The following is an 18,796-nucleotide window of genomic DNA, read 5'->3' on the forward strand; positions in this document are numbered from 1 at the left end:
AAATGTATGGGGATATCTATAGTCTTAATTAGCGATGAAAAGAATTCCCTGTTGGCTTGAATTTGAGGCTTAGAAAAGTTCTTTTGTTTCTCCAGGCATTGAGAAAAATAGTAACTTAGTAGTACTTTTTCTTGCAACATTCATACTCCTCTTAATTGATATCTATTATTTAAATTACTGTGTATAATTCTTAGGATGCATTATAATTGCATATAGATACAAAATATACAGATCTTGAGTGACAAATAGATTGAATAGTGAGGTTTAAATGTTTGAATTCCACCAGCAAAAATTTTGAGTTATATCCAATGAAATGAGCAATCACATGGCAAGGGCTCTTGCTCTCATCTGGTTATTAACCTCATCTGGTATTGAATCTCATCTGGTTATTAATACAAAAATGCAACATGAAATCTTCATAGATAATTATTATTAGATATTAAACATGACGCAATTATTTTCTCTACTCCAAGAGTCCCTATGCCTTACGACAATCTATCACAATATCAACCATAATTGATGATCAGTTGGCTGCAGTTACAGACTCCTACGAGTTTGCACAATTAGAATAAGGGCATGGAAATTTAAACAGCATGAGTACTATTATTTCCTGTACAATATTAATAAAATGTGATTAGAGAATATTCTAGGCTATTTGTGGATACCTAAAGCTCTTCAGCATGAGATTTTCGAAAGTTGTTGTAAAATTTGGGTGCTGGTGCAAAATTGAGGAGGGCTGTATTTGGACAGATACAGTTCGTACTTCAATGATACTTTGAGGTAAAATTATACCCACACCTATAAATATTAAACAACAATGAAGTGGCCTTACTTTGATGGACCCAACAAAAACTGGCATAAATTTATGGGGACATATAAAATATTTATGAAATTAAAGAGACATGCTAAAGAAGCTACTATCAAAAATGCAAAATCTAAGAATGCAACCAATTTTTAATTAGAAGTTCGTAAGTGCAGTGAGAAATTTATCATTTTTGGCTTAGAAAAACTTACCGTTCCTTTTCAGTAGCCACTTGATTTGGATTGTATTGCCCATGATGGTTTTGCAGTTGATGACGTGGGGCCTTATTTTGATTCTGCGACTGCCCATGAGGCTGGCTATGATGGTGGTGTGAGGGGACATACTCTTCTTCGATGAGAACCATGTCTCCTGATGGGCAGTTGACTGTTGGACTCCCACCAGGAACCTTTTCCACTGGCCCTCCATTCATTAACATGGTAGCATTCCAGGTATCATTTGTGGCCTTCAAAAGAAAAAAAAACACAAAAGCTAGAGATTGTTTGAAATAACTTGGATTTCAAAGAGCCTTGTAATGTGATGAAATTATATTTTTTGGTTCTAGCTAGTAGTTTAAAGTGCCAGATGAGAGAAGTTCAACTGAGTTTACAAAATTCTTTGGGAGTTGCATTACTCATTTTTGGGATTAGCTGAGAATAATTAAAGAAACTATCCATCATCCTCTCACCTGAAGAATCATCAGAAGAGGAAGAAACCAGTTATTTCTAAGAACTTGCAGCCAAGATTACAAGAAGCTTTGAAAACCTCCAATTTAAGATAATCATGGCATTAAAATACATAGTAGTGTGAGTATGATATACGACATATGTATGTACATGTATATTATATACACTGACTTACCCTATAATAGCTCTCATTCCTTAATGCACTCTGCCCAGTCAGTCGGTCAATTACTGGATTTCTAGCATTCATTGGATCTAAATCACCTGCATTTCAAAGAATACATGAGCATTATGGCATTTCATAGCAACCAAAATTCATATGAAAATCGATTCAAAGTAATGAAATGTTTTGTATTAGAAATCAAGGGGTTAATTCCTTACCAAGATTTTTATCTTCAACTTTAGCTGAATAAGTCGACTTCATATTCAAATTATCCTCAATTGGAGAATCAACAAAATCTCTACCACTTCCATTTGTTAGATTCCTTCCTTGATTGTTGCATGGTAGGAATATCACAGTATTTTCTGAGTTTTCACTCGCTCCAGAATGGTCTGGAGTGTGAGACTCACTTTCTGATTTGGCACCAAACGTTTCAGTTCCTTTTGGGAAAGAGAATTGGAATGAAAAATTATGGGGATTTTAGATTACCAGAATGTGAAAAATAATGAATTTATTAATACATTAAAAATACTGGTGCACCAATTAGTCACTCCAAAACTGATGCCAATGAAACATAAAGGTACTAAAGAAATACAGTTTTTCAAACTACTGCCAAGTAGAAATAATGCTGGCTTTCCAATGCATATACCTGTACATGGGTGGTCTGATACGTTTCCAACCTAACAGAGATACAAGACATATTTTTCAGAAATTGTCTGAAATTTTTGAGGCCAGAAACTTTTCAGACCACCCTTGTATTTAACACCTGATGAAAATGAAATACCTTTATACATGATATGGTACTGCCACCTTTTAAAAGGTTTTAAAAGGTTAAAATTGTTAACTGTACCTTGTGTATATATTTATCAATGTGTAATACTTGTTAAATTGCATAGCGCTGACTTTGAAACTAATAACAGCATCCACTTATATAATACGAGACAAAACTACAACCTACATGCGAGTTCAACTAATTTAACCTTGGCTACAAATGGCCCCAAGTCTATGAGTATAAAACTGTATAATAATCTACCAGAATGTATAAAAAGAGAAGGACGTGTACCTGTGTTTAAGAAAATGGTTCGAGAATTGCTCATTGAAAAGTGTTATTATAGTGTCAAAGAATACCTGAGGCCTAATTTATAAATTTGTAGCATTTTCTGATTTCGTAATATTTCTTATTTTTGTAATAATTTCTATTTTTGTAAATCTTGTACTTGACAAATCCTATGCACTTGCCAGTATTTTTACTATGCACTGCGTCTCTTGGACGAATAAATAATATTATTATTATTATTATTATTATTAATATTATGAGTATTTTAGGGTTTCATACAATGGTTCTGAGTAATATTGCAATCTGCATAAATACTAACCACCAGAATACTTCATGTGCATTATTTTTCATAAAAATGTTAAAATATGTACGGTAACTCACATTTAATACATTAATCATTTTTCAACACTATGACATATCCAAAGAATCAACTTGGAATATTTGTATGTGTCATTCAAAATTTTTAAATGAAAATTTAATTCAAAGTCTATCGCTATTTCCATAGTTCTTACTTTTTTCAATTCATTTCAATTTCTTAATAATTTATAAATAACAGTAACAAAATAGTTAATAAAAGTACAGGTAGTTAAACCATCTAAACAGCCATAAAATTGTTTGCAATCTCTAGATCTGTAGCAAATGAGTATTTATGAGATTGTATTTTCCATTTTTCTTTGAAGTATCCACTTTTATGATATTATACTTTACAAATTATATAAAAGATTTCTTGCTTTGTTGATTGTTTATTGCAGGACATTTAATAATTGGATTTAACAGAGATAAGCAATCAATCCCTACTCTTCTTCTCAAGGCAACCTGCCATTATTATTAAAATTGAATTGAATATATCTATTTCCTAATTTTATTCTGCACATCACAGGGGAAGGGGTTATATGTAGTCCAGCAAGAAGAGCACAGTCCAGAGGGCCCCAGTTGAATACTACGTGATGCCTCTGCACGCCCTAAATTTCACCCAAGTTATGTGATTTTTCAGGTACCTAATTTTCCTGGGACATCATAGGTAGCACAGGAAAAGGAACTGACCCCAATCCACTCTGATGTTTGGATTTCACATGCCCTCAGGCTAAGTACTCCAAGTGTGATCCACAATCATCTATCAAACTAATGTTTTGTTTGATAACTGTGGTTTGATTTGGTTTACAAGAGAATTTAGCACAATGCCTAGGCATAATACTTTGAAGTGCTGCTTTAGGCTTAAGTTATAACTATTAATTTAAGAAATATTGGCAACTGTATGTCATTTTTCTCAATGTTTGACCTTAAAATTGTTCTGCTTCATGTCTAAAAATTTCAGATTTCATAATTACACAATTCAAAAGGAAAAATAACTAGCATCTCTTTTTAATTAATCTGAAAATACTGCCAATGGACTGAAAGCGATATGCATGAGACTTTTTAACTTCCTCAGTCTGTTAAACATGTTAGCAGTATCACATCCCTGAAATTCAACTTGATAAAATTCTTACTGGAAACATTACATAATAATAATACATAATAACAACCTATTTGTGAGCATCTTAACAATAATATACTGCAGTGACCATTGTACTCATATATTATGCATAGTATACCTACATACATTTATTTCTTTTACTTATCTTATTCATGTAAATGTTGACATGGGATAAATAAATATTATTATTGTTATAAAAAATAAAGGCAGTTTTCTGTCAAACGGATTGGACATTGAACAAGTTTGCATGCATTCCAGCATAAATTTCAGTTAGTGAATCATCATAATACTCTATTTAATCTGCTAAAATTGAAACAATCATTTCATTATTAATGGTGATGAAGCTTCTAAAAAGTTTCAAAATTATAATATGTACAGTAATGCAAGAATGTCAAATAACTGACAAGTATAAATCCATGCACACTATATCCTTGGCAGGTAACATTCCACAGTTACGTGTGAAAAGCAATTGTTAAATAAGGCAAAAAGCTTTAAACAAGCTGTCAAGATGTGAGCCTGTTATTATTTAATCATAGTCATTTAACTCTTAAATTTCTGATTTGGTCAAAAATGAAATGATTACATCTTGGGCACTGCCTCTATGTACACCAAAGCTGTCTGGCTGCATTATTGGCTAACATGCATTCATGACTTCCGTCAAAAAAACCATTAGCTCTCATGAAATCATAACCAGGGGAAAATCGTGTACAAAATGCCATCTACAATGAAAGTACTAAAACCCCATGAGCTTGATCTAAAAGATTTTATTTACCAGAAGAGTTGGTGAGAAGACTAGATACAGAATCCCTTCCAGATTCCCCAGCAGTTGGAACCCTACGAGCAACTGTGAGAGTGATTACTCCAGGTTTGGGCCCATCACTCATCATCATCACTCGTCTAAGGGTCTCCATGGCATCTGAATTTGAGCATCCAAGCAGTGACACACCATTCACATCAACTATGGAAACAAAAATGCAACTTATTTCTAGAAAATCAAACAAATCACCTAATTAAGCAGGATAATGCCACTAATAAAATAAAATCTCACTTTTCCTGAACGAAAATTAATTATTGATTCGCATGACACATTTTAAAAATTAAGCAGCCAAAAATAATGAATATTCACAAGACATATGCCAATATAAGAAACAAAATTAGAAAAAATTAAAATTCATAAGGCCAACTAAAAAGGGCTTAAATTTGAGTTTTTGGAATTTTAAAATATCAAACATTCACTCCCACAAAAGAAAAAATTTCAAAACAATAAGAAATAATAAGTACAATATATTAAGAAAAAGATTACCAAGCTGATCATTAGTGCGAAGGCGACCATCTCTCGAAGCTGCACCACCATGGATGACACTCTTCACAAAGATTCCCAGGTCTACAGGACGACCACTATCATTGCATGTTGTCTTTCCTTTCACACTGACACCTAGAGTTTCAGAAACAATAAAATCATTATAATTAGCCACTATCGCATATTCATCAATGTACACAAACATTAAAAATTCATGAAGGACCTAGAACTTTTTCTTAAAAAAAAAAAAGACTTATGGCAAAAAATGTTTTTCTTATATTACCTTTGCTTGGTAATAATGTGCAGCAGGCAAAACCAAAGGTGGCATACATCAGAGCACACAATCATAAAGAATATCCCTGATTAAAGAGATTATAGCACATATATATCAAAAAGATAATATTTAATCCCTATCTCCAAAAGCATAAATTTATGAAAATACTCATTAAAAACACTATGTCCACCACATTCCACATTTCATCTAGATCAATTCTCCAAATCCTATTTGAAACTTTGCATAGAATTAAAATTTTTTTTAAATATTTTCCTTTAAGAAGAAGCCTATATATTAGGAATTTGGAATTCATACAGATCATTAAGGGATCAAGTACTTCAAAATAAATATACACTAGATACAAGCCCGAATATATATTGAAAATGCCCACCATGGAAAGAGTCATTTTGGTTTTTTTATCTTACCTAGTCCAGCCTTTTCAGTATCATGGACAGGAATATCGAAAGTAATTATTTCACGTTGTTTCCATGGAAATAGCAGACTGTCATCATTAACTTTTTCAGGTGGCTGAAGATTTAATACGAAAAATTCATTAGAGATAATTTACAAAAGCTAGAAAATTATATTTATTAACATGAATTATCAATATCCCACAAGGTCATTTTCAGCCATGAGGCTCTTCTAGCTCTAGTGACATTTAATAGTGCACTACCACATATGCTGGCATATCAGTCAACCTTTGAACTTTAGAAAAGACAAAAAAATAGGAGGTCCACATTTATTGTCCACAGACTTTCAAACCTCCATTCTTGGTCCATATGTTGGAATTGGATATTTTTAAACTACAATGGCCAACGCCCCATGGGCACCTGATGAGATGTGCTTCACCAACTGGCTGGTTTCTATTGCCAAGTAAAATGGGCATATCCCCATGCCCCAAGCGTTAATATCACGTACGTGTTAGCCCAGGAAATTTGTTTGCTCTTGATTTGAACACTTTTCATCAATATGTCAAGTCTATTATTGTCCTAATAAGAATACCAATGGCATGGGACTGAAACATCAATCAACAATCAGACTAATACTTTTCTATGGAATAATATTGTACTAGGAATAAAAATATGTACTCAAATACTTACAGACATATTTGGATGACATTTAATTTCATTCCTTTGCTTGAAGAGTTCCATATTAAGGTTTGAGATTCCAAATTAATTTTTTGCTTGAATGCAAATGCATTGCCAAATTTAAACTCAAAACGAACAGCTAAAACTGATAATATTTCATTACTCCCAAGAAAATATCAATAAAAATCAATTTTGATCTTTATTAGCAGAGGGCAATTTTTCCTGTGAAGAATTATATTTTAAGGGAAAGCTGATAGGATGGCTTATATTATAAGTATGCAACTACTCATGAACCTAGAGCCACTCATTTATGTCACCAAAAGATTTTAATTAGGTTGATTTATATGCCAGAAAATGCAGTGTATGGCTTTGTAGCATGCAGAGGTACCTACACCACATAGCTATTTTGTCAGGCATATACACTCCTCATGAAATAAAGAAGTACGTACAGGCAGACATAAAAATGATGTCTGACATTAATACACAGTTTTTTTCTTCTTGATCTGAAGTATACTAACATTTAATATTTAAAATATGAGATGCACAAATAAATATGCTTGTAAATCAGTTTGATTGATCAACTAATTCTTATAATGTAAAACACTGAATTCACAATTTATAAAACTTGTTTCCATTGCCATTAGGATGATTTCCACAAGACACAATATTGAATTTCTATTTATGACTGATACATCATCAACAATATACCTTCTTTTCCAAAAATGTACAACAGAAAACATTTATAAATGTATGCATTAGACACATTTAAAGCTGATCAAATATTCAGAGATCAAGCCACAAACACAGCGGATGGCTGACTAATGAGCAGAAAATTACACATGAATGCAAATATTTTCTTTGAATACTAAAAGAAACTCAAAATTTACTCCAGCGATACCTGATGCAAACTGCAAAAATAAGGAGACTGCAAAGACATTTTTTTAAATTTAACTAAATTTATTTTGAGGAATACCACATTAAATTTATACAATTCTGCCAAATATGCATACATAATTTTCAAATTGCACACACATGGTTAGTTACCAACAAAAAAATTACTCCTATTTCAATCCTTTTAAACTATAAACAATGCCCTATTTTCCAGTAGCTTACACTTTTAGCACCCAGGGTTTTATTGTTAAGCTTCCACCACCTAGGAAAACTGCCAAATCCCCAGCTCAGTTTACAACAGAGGCCCCCTGAGTACTTTTCCTTTGCATACAACACTTATACCAGCTGATCCCCCCTTAACCGAAAAGGTCATAGACTTTTTTTCCATCTAGGGCCCTTGTGTTATGCAAACTCTGTTGATTCAGTTACGGGGAAACGAAATGGCAGGCCAAGAGTGGCTTATCGTCACCCTAGAGACAAGCTGACAGATATGCTCCAAATGTAAAAATTGCTCAGCTAAGTTGAACATAAATTAATATAAAATCATGATGAACGTAAATGTACAGTGCTTGCATAGTGAAATATCTGTTGAATACATGAGTTAAAATTTCTCAAAGTATAGTCCGTGTGTCAAGGATTTAATTAATGTATTTAATTTAATCAGTTGAATCATGTTTTGATGGTAAGCATTCCAAGAATGATATATTCTGTGAAAAATGGAGCAATAGAGTAAACTGCAATTGGCAGCATTCTAGAAATATGATTCTTGAATGCCATAACTGAAAATGATGAAAGATCTGATAGTGAAAATAACACTCAGCATTCAAATGGCTGAAATGAAATCAGCTATATATTAGAAGAGAGAAAGAGAGTTATGTCATGAGCATGTATACAGTTACAGTAAAATTAAAATCCTGGAGTAAAATTTGAAACCTATCTTCTTACACAGATGTAGTTATTTTTGTTTCATGATGGATTTGGGTACACTTTTAGCTAAAATAATCAATGTTTACTACGCTAAATCTCTCTTTAGACGGTCCTGCTACTATGAGCTTTCATAGCTTTATTAAACTTATTTCATTATTATAGTGTCCTAAGATTTGCATTATTCAGCTTATCACATAGTTCATTTGAAAATTGAAGAACAAATTTTCATAATTTAATTGGATTCATAGGTGAGCATTTTTTCTAACTGCAAATGTTTTAATTCATGTTAACCCAATGAGTTGGGCGTAAATGTCGCTTTGAAGCTTCCTTTGCTAGGATATAAACCCCTATGTATCCAAGTTCCAGCAAGGGTTCAAGCATATCGTTTGGGTTGGCCAACATGTCCACCATTCAATAAACCCAGCAGTGCCATTTAATTGGCTTGTATACAGTTCTGCCAAATCAATCAAAAAACATGGTTCTACTTTCCGGAAGCGAAGGAAAAGAAATCACATCCTTAAAGGAGTTACAAGATAATGATTTACATCAATGAAAGCTCTCAAAAGGCTGATTTTTCTCAAGAAATTAACTACAAATTCATAAAAGTTCACAGAATATATTGAAATAATTTTAAAAGTGATCCAGTTCTAAGCTGACTACAATAAGGAATGTAAGGAATTTTTTAGGGTTTGCAAGAAGTTGTGAAGTTTATTTACAAGGAAATTAAGTATTCACTTCGTGAGGAAAATATATGCACATGGTAAACAAATCATTATCTAAAAATGTTATACCCTTTTGAAACTATCTTTGTGATGAAGGGTGGGGAAAAATTTGGGTTGCAATTTCCTAGCTCACAAGATTTCCACTCTCCAAAGGGCAAGGTGTTCTCAAGGGGAAACAAGTGAAGCATTATCATGAACATGTGCCCTGGATAAAAAGCCCGTCACTTACCTCATGCAGCAAACTATCCAGAGGAGTAGTAAAGTTTTGAATGAGAATCTAAGAGTTCTTGTGACACTAGAGTCATGATCATAAAATGGGAAAGAAACGATGAGCCTACATGGGGTGTCTAGCACAATGGCACAGATAAATACTTGGCTTTTTCCAAAATTTTTTCCGTAGTGCTTGGGCAAATTCCTAGTTTTTTCAAACATACTACCTTGAACAAAAAGTTCCCGGAATAACCACCGTGTGGCGCTCCCATCGTTCCGATTTGAGTTCTGTTTTTTTTGTTAAATTGGTACATCTGTTGTTGATATTTCCTTTAAATCTTAGTGTCATAACTTGACATTTGCAAAAGTTACGTAGCCAAGAGTACATCTATCTCTGTGTGTGTTGGCGATTTTTTACAATTGCAGAAATGGATTTAAATTTGCAACAACGAACTTGTATTAAATTTTGCGTAAAAAACGGATTTAGTGGCGCACGGACGTTGGAAATGTTGGAAAAGTGTTTCGGCAACGATTCTCTAAAAAAAACGGTCGTTTACCAGCGGCACGAGCGGTTCAGAAGTGGTCGTGAGTCAATCGAAGATGATGAACGCAGTGGCAGACCATCGACATCGAAAGTCGGTGAAAAAATTGATAAAGTAAAAGAAATGTTGGTCAATAACCGCAAATTAACCATCAGAGAAATAGCGGAGGACTTGAACATTGCCTATGGATCCGCCCAAGACATTGTGGTTAATGATTTGGGTTTCCGTCGTGTAGCAGCAATGTTGGTGCCAAAAGACCTCAATTTCATGCAAAAAAGAGACCGTGTTGACGTCGCAAAAGACATGATTTGCGAGGCTGAATCCGATCCCACATTCATCAAAAGGATCATTACTGGAGACGAGACGTGGGTTTATGAGTACGACACGCAATCCAGACATCAGGCAAGTGAATGGCGTTCACCAAATGAGCCGAGACCAAAAAAACCACGTCGTTTTCAGTCAAAAAAGAAGGCAATGCTGACGGTTTTCATGGATTACAACGGTGTAGTGCATCATGAATTTTTGCCAGAAGGCCAGACAGTAAACAAAGAGTATTATTTGGGCGTTATGAGACGTTTGCGTGAAGCAATTCGCCGAAAGAGACCAGAAATGTGGGCAGAAAACTCGTGGATTTTGCACCACCGTCGCACAGTGCTATCATTATTCGTAATTTTTTGACGAAAAATGCAACAAATACCATCCAACAGCCACCGAATTCACCTGATTTGGCTCCCTGTGACTTCTTTCTGTTCAATCGAGTTAAAAAACCATTACGGGGAACGCGTTTTAGCAGCCGAGAGGAAGTAATGGAAAAATCGCAGGAAGCACTGATGGACATACCGAAAACCGACCGTAACTTTTGCAAATGTCAAGTTATGACGCTAAGATTTAAAGGGAATATCAACAACAGATGTACCAATTTAACAAAAAAAACAGAACTCAAATCAGAACGATGGGAGCGCCACACGGTGGTTATTCCGGGAACTTTTTGATCAAGGTAGTAGGTAGTAATTCCTAGTTTTTATGGACAAATTACAGTACCAATTTGTGGACCCTGAATTATTTTATCCCAAAACCCCACCCAAAATAATCACTGAATTTCATACGAGGCATGAGCCATGTAACCAGCTTGCCATTTACCTAAAATAACATACAGATACGCAACAAAACCATTGATGTATTTCCTCCCCATCAACAATTTAAACATTTCAAATCGTTGTTGAATAATGAAAAATACTCTCTCTCCAGACTTAAGTTGAGAATTAAAATGATGATTCACCCAAATACCACTTGCTGTAATCCTGCACCATCTACACATAATATCTTTCACACATGATTCCACTACTAACAGCACTTCCAGCAGGCAAATCAGACCTATGCAGTTTTCAAGCAAGCATCATACACTAGCCAACGTAACACTACACTTGGGTGCCACAGAAAAACCATCTGCAGTCTAACAAATTATACTTAAATACTTTTCTAATACTTAACAAATTATTTTTCTCATGTCAAATATTCTAATCTCTCCCATATCTCTGATTGTTGAGCAAGTTCCTGTTCAATTCCCAGGTTTCCCTGGCTCCTTTCAAATTACTGGCATACTCCTAGTTTCCCAGTTGCTAGACACCCCACACATGCCCATCGCAGTACAGCACTCAAATAACAATGCACTTAAAGCTGACACTCAAGGGGAAATGAAACTGTTTGCCACTATAGCTTCACCCTCTTCCTCTTACTCCATATTCCAGTTTCTCTGATTTTGGGACTTTTTTCCCTGAACCTTCAAGTCACAAAAATACAATCAACAAGGAATAGTATCTACAAAATTTTACACCTCAACCCAGCATGCACGATTTGACACAACATAAAACACAAAGAAAGTAATATGAGAACCTCATTAATATGTGTCTTCCTCTCGTCTGGACTCGTGCCAGCAGGTACAGGAGACCCCTACAGGCAGAATAGCACATTAGCAAATTTTACCAGACGATTAATGCAAAACAGCTGTATAAAATTCCCAAAATAAATTAACCAAATACATGCCTTCAACCTTTTGCAAACAAAATCACAGTACTTACAAACCAAAACAAAGCTTATGTAATATAAACATGCAAATTAAATTTACAGCCAATACGTTTCATTCCAGCTGGTCACCAAACTAAGTCACCTACATAATTGCTAGTCAGACTATCTGCAACTTGATTCAAGGATAATAATTCAAATTAATATAATTTCACAAAAATAAAAGTCCTATTATCAACAATTTAATTGCTTACAGCACTTTTTTGTGCAGACACTATTGTGACAGCAAAATGCACAAAATAGTAATTCTTGTACAAAGTATACTAATTTCAGTTAATTAATTAAAAGAAGGGGCACAGAGCATTTCACTGGTGCAGACTTTTTACTGTGAAATTAACTACAATAATAGATAAAACCATCTCACAAATATACTTCACACATTAAAAGTAACTGAATTGGTTACCCAGTAAGTAGTTACCCATTTTAATCATGCTCTTTGTAAAATTGTGAAAATCACAGTGACAAGTATACTGAAAATAATGGGTTCTAACTATTCATGCCATTTTAATCTAATTAAATGAAGTAATAAGTAAATAAACTGAGATAGATGTATTCCAAGAAGTCAGTCTACCAAATTCATATTAACAATTCAAGTACCAAGTTTCAAAAATAAAGCAGCAATTAAACAAATTATTCTTTGAATGACTGATATTATTTTCCAAAATCTTATAGCATAAACTGCACAAAATGCAAACTATATAATACAACTAACTTAAACCATGTTGAAACATCACAGGAAATCAACAAGCAAATAAAGACGAAAACTTCAGGAGATTCAATATATTGCTAATATTTTCCATTATTTCACTATGTTTCTCAGATTCTTCAAAATATAACAAAGCAATATTTAACTCTTCTATTACAACTATAAAAAAAGTTTGGATTAAAGATGGAGTCAGGATATGGGGATTCTGTCAATCCCTATTTAATCTATGGGTAACAGATTTGAATCATATTCTTTAATGTAATCATAAAACACTGAATCTAGTTTGGTTTACAAGTGTCCTGAACCTCTACCTTGTATTGCAATGACGGTGGAATGTAGTTACCTCTTTTTGTTCAATTTCAATGCACAATCAGTAAAAATTTGATAAGGTAAGCATACATTGAGCAAGTAAGCTCTTAATTTTAACTGCTAAGCTATAAAATTAGTTTTCATATTTTTTATGCAAGAGACACAGAGGTGTTCAGCCTAGGCTACAACGGAATGCCTGAAAGAGGACTGGTGACACTACATCCTTTGAATAACCACCATTCTTCCGGATTACTCCAAAATGGGTACATCTAGATAGAGAAATGGCTAGATGAGTTTTTTCATCCAGGCATTTCAAATCAATGGATATCACGCATCCATCTCAAACATAATTGTACTGTGACTAAGAGAACCTGATTGACAATGCTTCATTATGACCTTATGAAACCAACCAAAACTCAACTGATTCATATCAATTTACTAATTTTTCTAAATCTGGCAGCTTTGCTGAACATTCTCGCTCTTGTTTTCATTGAGCGTCATTATTCTCTCCCATTCATATTTGACAATTTAGCTTCTTTTCCCAAATTAAATGAGATAATAATGAATTAACATGTAATAGAAAATTCATGATGTATGAAGTGTATGATGTATGAAGAACATATTGTATTTCATGGTAATTATGATTGCACATCGCCCTTAATATTGTCTGAGACCAAGTCAAAGTGAAAAGGAATGAACAATAATGTGATGTAATTAAGAGCTAATAGCATTTGGGGCTCAAAAACAATCATTCTTTTTATTTAATTACTTAAAAAGTAAATTTTTGATAAGGGAGAATGAATGAATTACTATTGGATGCCTTATATCATCACATATTTATCATTAAATTATCAAGTCAAACACTAAATAAAATGTGACTGTGGACTAAAAATTGAAACAAAACAAAGGAGGATTCAGATTCATTATTTGATGTAGAAAAATACTTGGATTGTATTAAATTTTTCTTTCTAGTTTCGATTATGACCATTCTCGTATATCTTTTATTTGAAATTTGAGGTGCTTGGATGACTATCTGCTCAGTTGTTTATTTTACAATTTGAATTCATATAATCTTAGCTATTCTATTTCATGGAACTTGTTCCTTTTCAACTTCATGTTATTCAATATATGATATATTCCAAGATCCAACCAAGGTTAGTACTTATTCAAAATGTAAATTACCATTGTTTTAAGTCAATGGCAATAAGTTAAAATACCTATTCGACTGAACAAATGCAAAGGTAAAGAAAAGCTTCAACACACTTTTTATGAAGCTGCAAAACATTTTATCAAAGCAAATGACACATGACAAAAATTAAGCACCACTGGAGTAACTAAATACCTCAAAATGTCTGAATTATTTGCAGTATCCTTCAAGCCAAGATGAAAGCTCCAAACAAAAACTTCAAAGAAGAATATGGGCAGGAGGTAACATAGTGGAGGGAATACTTGGTCGTAACTGGTGGTTGAACCCACTTCTTCTTAGTTATGCCAGGGGTAAGCAAGCAGGGCCATTTAAAATGGTAAGCACATGGCAACACAAGGAGACCACACTTAAAGGGAGGTGGAACAAAGCAAAATTCACAGCATACCACTTCCTCTCACGAAAATTTTGGCCATGACACCACTCTTTCCATTCTCTACATACTGCTATACACAAATCGCCCACTTTTTTCTAACTTCTCCCAACTTAACATTCATTATTAAAACCGCAAAAAAAATTTCCTGATCTCCACCAAGTAGTTGTCATGAACAAAATATCTGCCCAGGAAAACAAAGTAACTTGGCTACAATGAGTCAAAAATGCATACCAAATCTCTCTTTAAGTACTAGAGAAAATCCACAACCATTCCAAATTCAGCTGTAACCAAAAATAAATGCAGATATGATAATTCATATATACCTAATGTGATTTTATAGCTGAATGGTATTACAGTTTTCTGTAATGCTTCTTTCTTAGAATCATATTACACCCAATTCATTATCAATATGCTTAATAATCATTCACAATCATATCAAAATTCTTGATCACCTTAACACCTACGATCTCTTGTAAGAGAAAACAAATGCCCAAACATTTTGATTCTATTTCAGTTTTGACCAGCCCTATTCAACCCTATGAACAATATATTTACCAATTTCCTAGGGAGTTGCGGACTGGAACTTCGATTGGAGACATTCTTGATCTCCTCTCTTGAAGTCCCCGATTCTCCACTACTCTCGGCTTCATTTGAGGCGGGGGATGAGGCCGCACCTGTCGGAGACACCCTCTCTGCCTGCTGACGAGATACGACCAGAAGCACCTTACTTCCTTGGGGAGCATTTCGCAGCACTGCTACAGCTTCTGATTGTGACTTCCCCGTCATTTCCACTCCATTGACTTCTAACAGACGGTCTCCCGGCTTTAGTCTACCGTCCTCCACTGCAGCCCCCTGAAATCAGCCAATGCAATGGAATTCATTTTTAAACATATAACTTCTCTTGGTCCTCAAAGTAAATGGAATTTACCACCTCAACTTCAAGTATGCATGACCATATAATACTGTCGAAAAACCCAATATCGTTACAGCAGAAACCAGGGCCAAAATTGAAAAACATGATACCATTGTCTTCCGTGGTATCATTAGAATTGTCTCTTTCATGTTTAATCTGCAATGTGATATGATATTACCCAACATGGAGGATTTACGGTCAGAGGAGGATCATCTTTAAATTGGTACTAAGGAACACCAAGATGATGTGTTAATGTGAAACTATGAGTCTTAGCCTATGAGTAATGAGTAATCTTCATACAGGTGCCTTTGATAAAGTTTCATGAGACCATTTCTGGAAGCATGGCAAAAATCAGTTTATTAAGGTTAACTTGGAATTTAGTTAGCTTGCAAAAATACATTAAAATAATGATTATGAAAAATAAGGTATGGTTCTGATAATATTCATCCAATTAATCCTAAATGTGTAAAACCAATCCCTTGAGGATTTTTAAAAGAAGAAGTTCATTGATACGTTAAATTACTGTTATTATCACAGAAGGTGACATCAATATCTCAGGAAATTATGCAAATGCAATATACATTTATCTTTCCTTGGCTTGAGTACGAGTTTCACTACTTGGCAGATATTTTTTGTTCATCCTTGTTAATGATGAAATATCCCAAAATATCTAACTCTCATGAGCTAAATTATGGCTATATGCAATAAAATGTCTAGTCTCATTGCCTGAAGTTTAGCCACACAATTATGGGTGTGATGACGGAGGGAAAGTTAACTCCCTATTTATTATATCCATGTTGTGATCAATATTCAAATTGAAAATATTGTTCAAGGTGCAATGATTACAGAAAAGATTAGCTCATTGTTTTCTTGTTGACTTTCATCATAAAACAGGTTTGCTCCGGTTGACCAATTAATAAAAAATTTGCAGTCTTCTTTGATCACTGCAATAGTTATTAGAACTACTTTAAATTAATGCTAGAGGCTGGACAATTTCTAGAGTTCACAGATTATACCAAATAAAAACAAAAAAATATGTAAAAATATGTCTTAATTCAACTTCAGAAATTTCTTTTTATGTCTCATGCACTTTTGAAAAATTGTAACATGGCAGTATTCAATTTCTTAGATATTATACGGAATATCTGGAATGCAACAAGACATCTCTACATGAAATATGCCAGAGAAACAGGTGATTAGTTTCCTACCTTTGGTAAAATATTTTTTATATATATTGGGCAGTTTCCTCCTGCTGGGTTATCTCTCGTTGTAATACTGAATCCAAGCCCATGCTGCCCTTTCAGAAGTTCAATTTCTATCTTCTTTCCTGAAAGGGAAAATAAAGGAACTCAGATTTTGCTAAAATGGGTAAAATTATGGTCCCATCACAAGCTTAAATGCAAACAACCATTACCTATTTTCCGGGTATTTGCATGGAGCAAACTATTGGTGTTCCTAGCACCTGGAGCCGGCTGAGGAACTTTCTTTGTAGGTGAAACAGTTGCCATCTTTGTGTCTGCACTGACTACTTTAATCAAATGCAGAATAAATAGAATTAAAATCCAATAAACAGTATAACCTGTCAAAAATATGACTAGTAAATAGAAACAAATGAAATAAAAAGTTATCAATGCATTACAAGTTTATCAGTTCTAGGAATAATGGTGGTAACTCATTTATGGAATCCCATTTCAGAATTTTTCCGCGTTATCCAAACAAACATTTACTACTTCTTCCTGATTTTTCTCCTTAGTATTTGGAACTTGATTAGGTATTCTTTTAGATCATCCCTCTCTTTCCATGCACCTGGTATCACTGAATTTGTTCCAAAATTTATGTTTGATGAACAATGGTCTATGGCATATATGAACTGACCTGACAACTAATTGTTTGTTACATTATTCTAGTCCGGAATTCCCAATTCTCACGCTTTACTTTTTCACTTTTTTTTTAATTCAGCCCTTTTCCCCAATTTTTTTACAGAACTTTTGAAGAAGTTGAGTATATCCGAACTTTCCTCAAATTCCTCAACTGAATTGCCGCTTAAGAGTGGAGTTGGGCACAGGGGAATGCAATTCAATTACGCGCGATGCAATTAAGGACAATCCAATGACACTCATCAATCATCTCCATACCCAACATGAAAATGTAGTGCAGAGACTTAATATTACTTATTTTTCACTGAACACACAGTAAAGGTGACTTCATGATTCAGTATACAAAGAATTAACTGGAAAACCTAAAGTTAACATTGTTATTTCATCCTTCCTTAATAATTTTTGCTTAGTGGTGGTTGTTTTTCATTCAGCATGCTAAAGAATGCAATATGATCATAGCTTATTCATTTAATATTGCAAAATATATTTAAATGGAAGCACTAAAATTAACAGGGCTGAGTGGAATGTATTTTAATTAATAAATACTTAAGGGACTCACGTCTTTCTTCCGCCTCAACCATTCCCACACAATTTTCTTTTTCCTCTTGAGACGAGATCTCACCCCTTGGCTTTGGCCTTATTGCTGGTTTCTGTGGTGTTTTCTGCTGCTGCTGAGTTTCTTGGTGGGAATGAGACTGACTTTGCTGAGATGAATTTGGAGAAGATAACTGCTCACGACTAATAGATTTGGGAAATACAGGAGGAGGTGGCTTTTTCAAGGTTCCAACAGTGCTCTTGTGCTTCACCACCCTCAGTTGAAGTTCCGGAGCTTTCAAAGAATTCTTAAATATCTCTTGAACCCTAATTAAGAGGAAATGCCAACAGTGAACAGTGTAAAAAGACCATATTTTCCAAAACTATTCCTGTAAATAGAGTTGATCCATTAAACCCTTCAATAAGATTATATCAAAATTCTGAGATAATGCACAGCAATATCAAATATGATGAGAAGATGCATTGAAGAAGCAATGGAAAAAAACCCACTACAATCCTGTTTTCTTATAACTCATATTTAATATTTACGGCTACATGATAATACATTGGAATTTAAATTTCAACAATGATACAAGTTTTAATAATTACAAAACTGCATCAACATCAGGAGAAATTACTTTATATTTTAATAAATATAAATGAGTAAG

At 33.9% G+C, this 18,796-nt stretch overlaps 1 protein-coding gene across 1 annotated transcript in view; it reads right to left on the reverse strand.

The window, feature by feature from the left end:
- The window catches only part of baz (par-3 family cell polarity regulator), a 482,958-nt gene that overhangs the window by 27,446 nt on the left and 436,716 nt on the right, over positions 1–18,796 (reverse strand). Inside the window, exons 9-19 of the mRNA XM_071590062.1 lie at positions 18,154–18,455; positions 17,132–17,245; positions 16,926–17,044; positions 15,360–15,656; positions 12,021–12,077; positions 6,173–6,275; positions 5,477–5,608; positions 4,946–5,131; positions 1,864–2,082; positions 1,661–1,746; positions 1,015–1,265 (exon numbers count right to left, since the gene is read on the reverse strand). Coding sequence (XP_071446163.1) covers positions 1,015–1,265; positions 1,661–1,746; positions 1,864–2,082; positions 4,946–5,131; positions 5,477–5,608; positions 6,173–6,275; positions 12,021–12,077; positions 15,360–15,656; positions 16,926–17,044; positions 17,132–17,245; positions 18,154–18,455 — 1,866 coding nt within the window. The remainder of the gene's footprint in view (positions 1–1,014; positions 1,266–1,660; positions 1,747–1,863; positions 2,083–4,945; positions 5,132–5,476; positions 5,609–6,172; positions 6,276–12,020; positions 12,078–15,359; positions 15,657–16,925; positions 17,045–17,131; positions 17,246–18,153; positions 18,456–18,796) is intronic.

The sequence above is a fragment of the Hetaerina americana genome, unplaced genomic scaffold, assembly GCF_022747635.1.
Source record: "Hetaerina americana unplaced genomic scaffold, ioHetAmer1.1.p SCAF_4, whole genome shotgun sequence".
In the NCBI taxonomy this organism is placed as follows: Eukaryota; Metazoa; Arthropoda; class Insecta; order Odonata; family Calopterygidae; genus Hetaerina; species Hetaerina americana.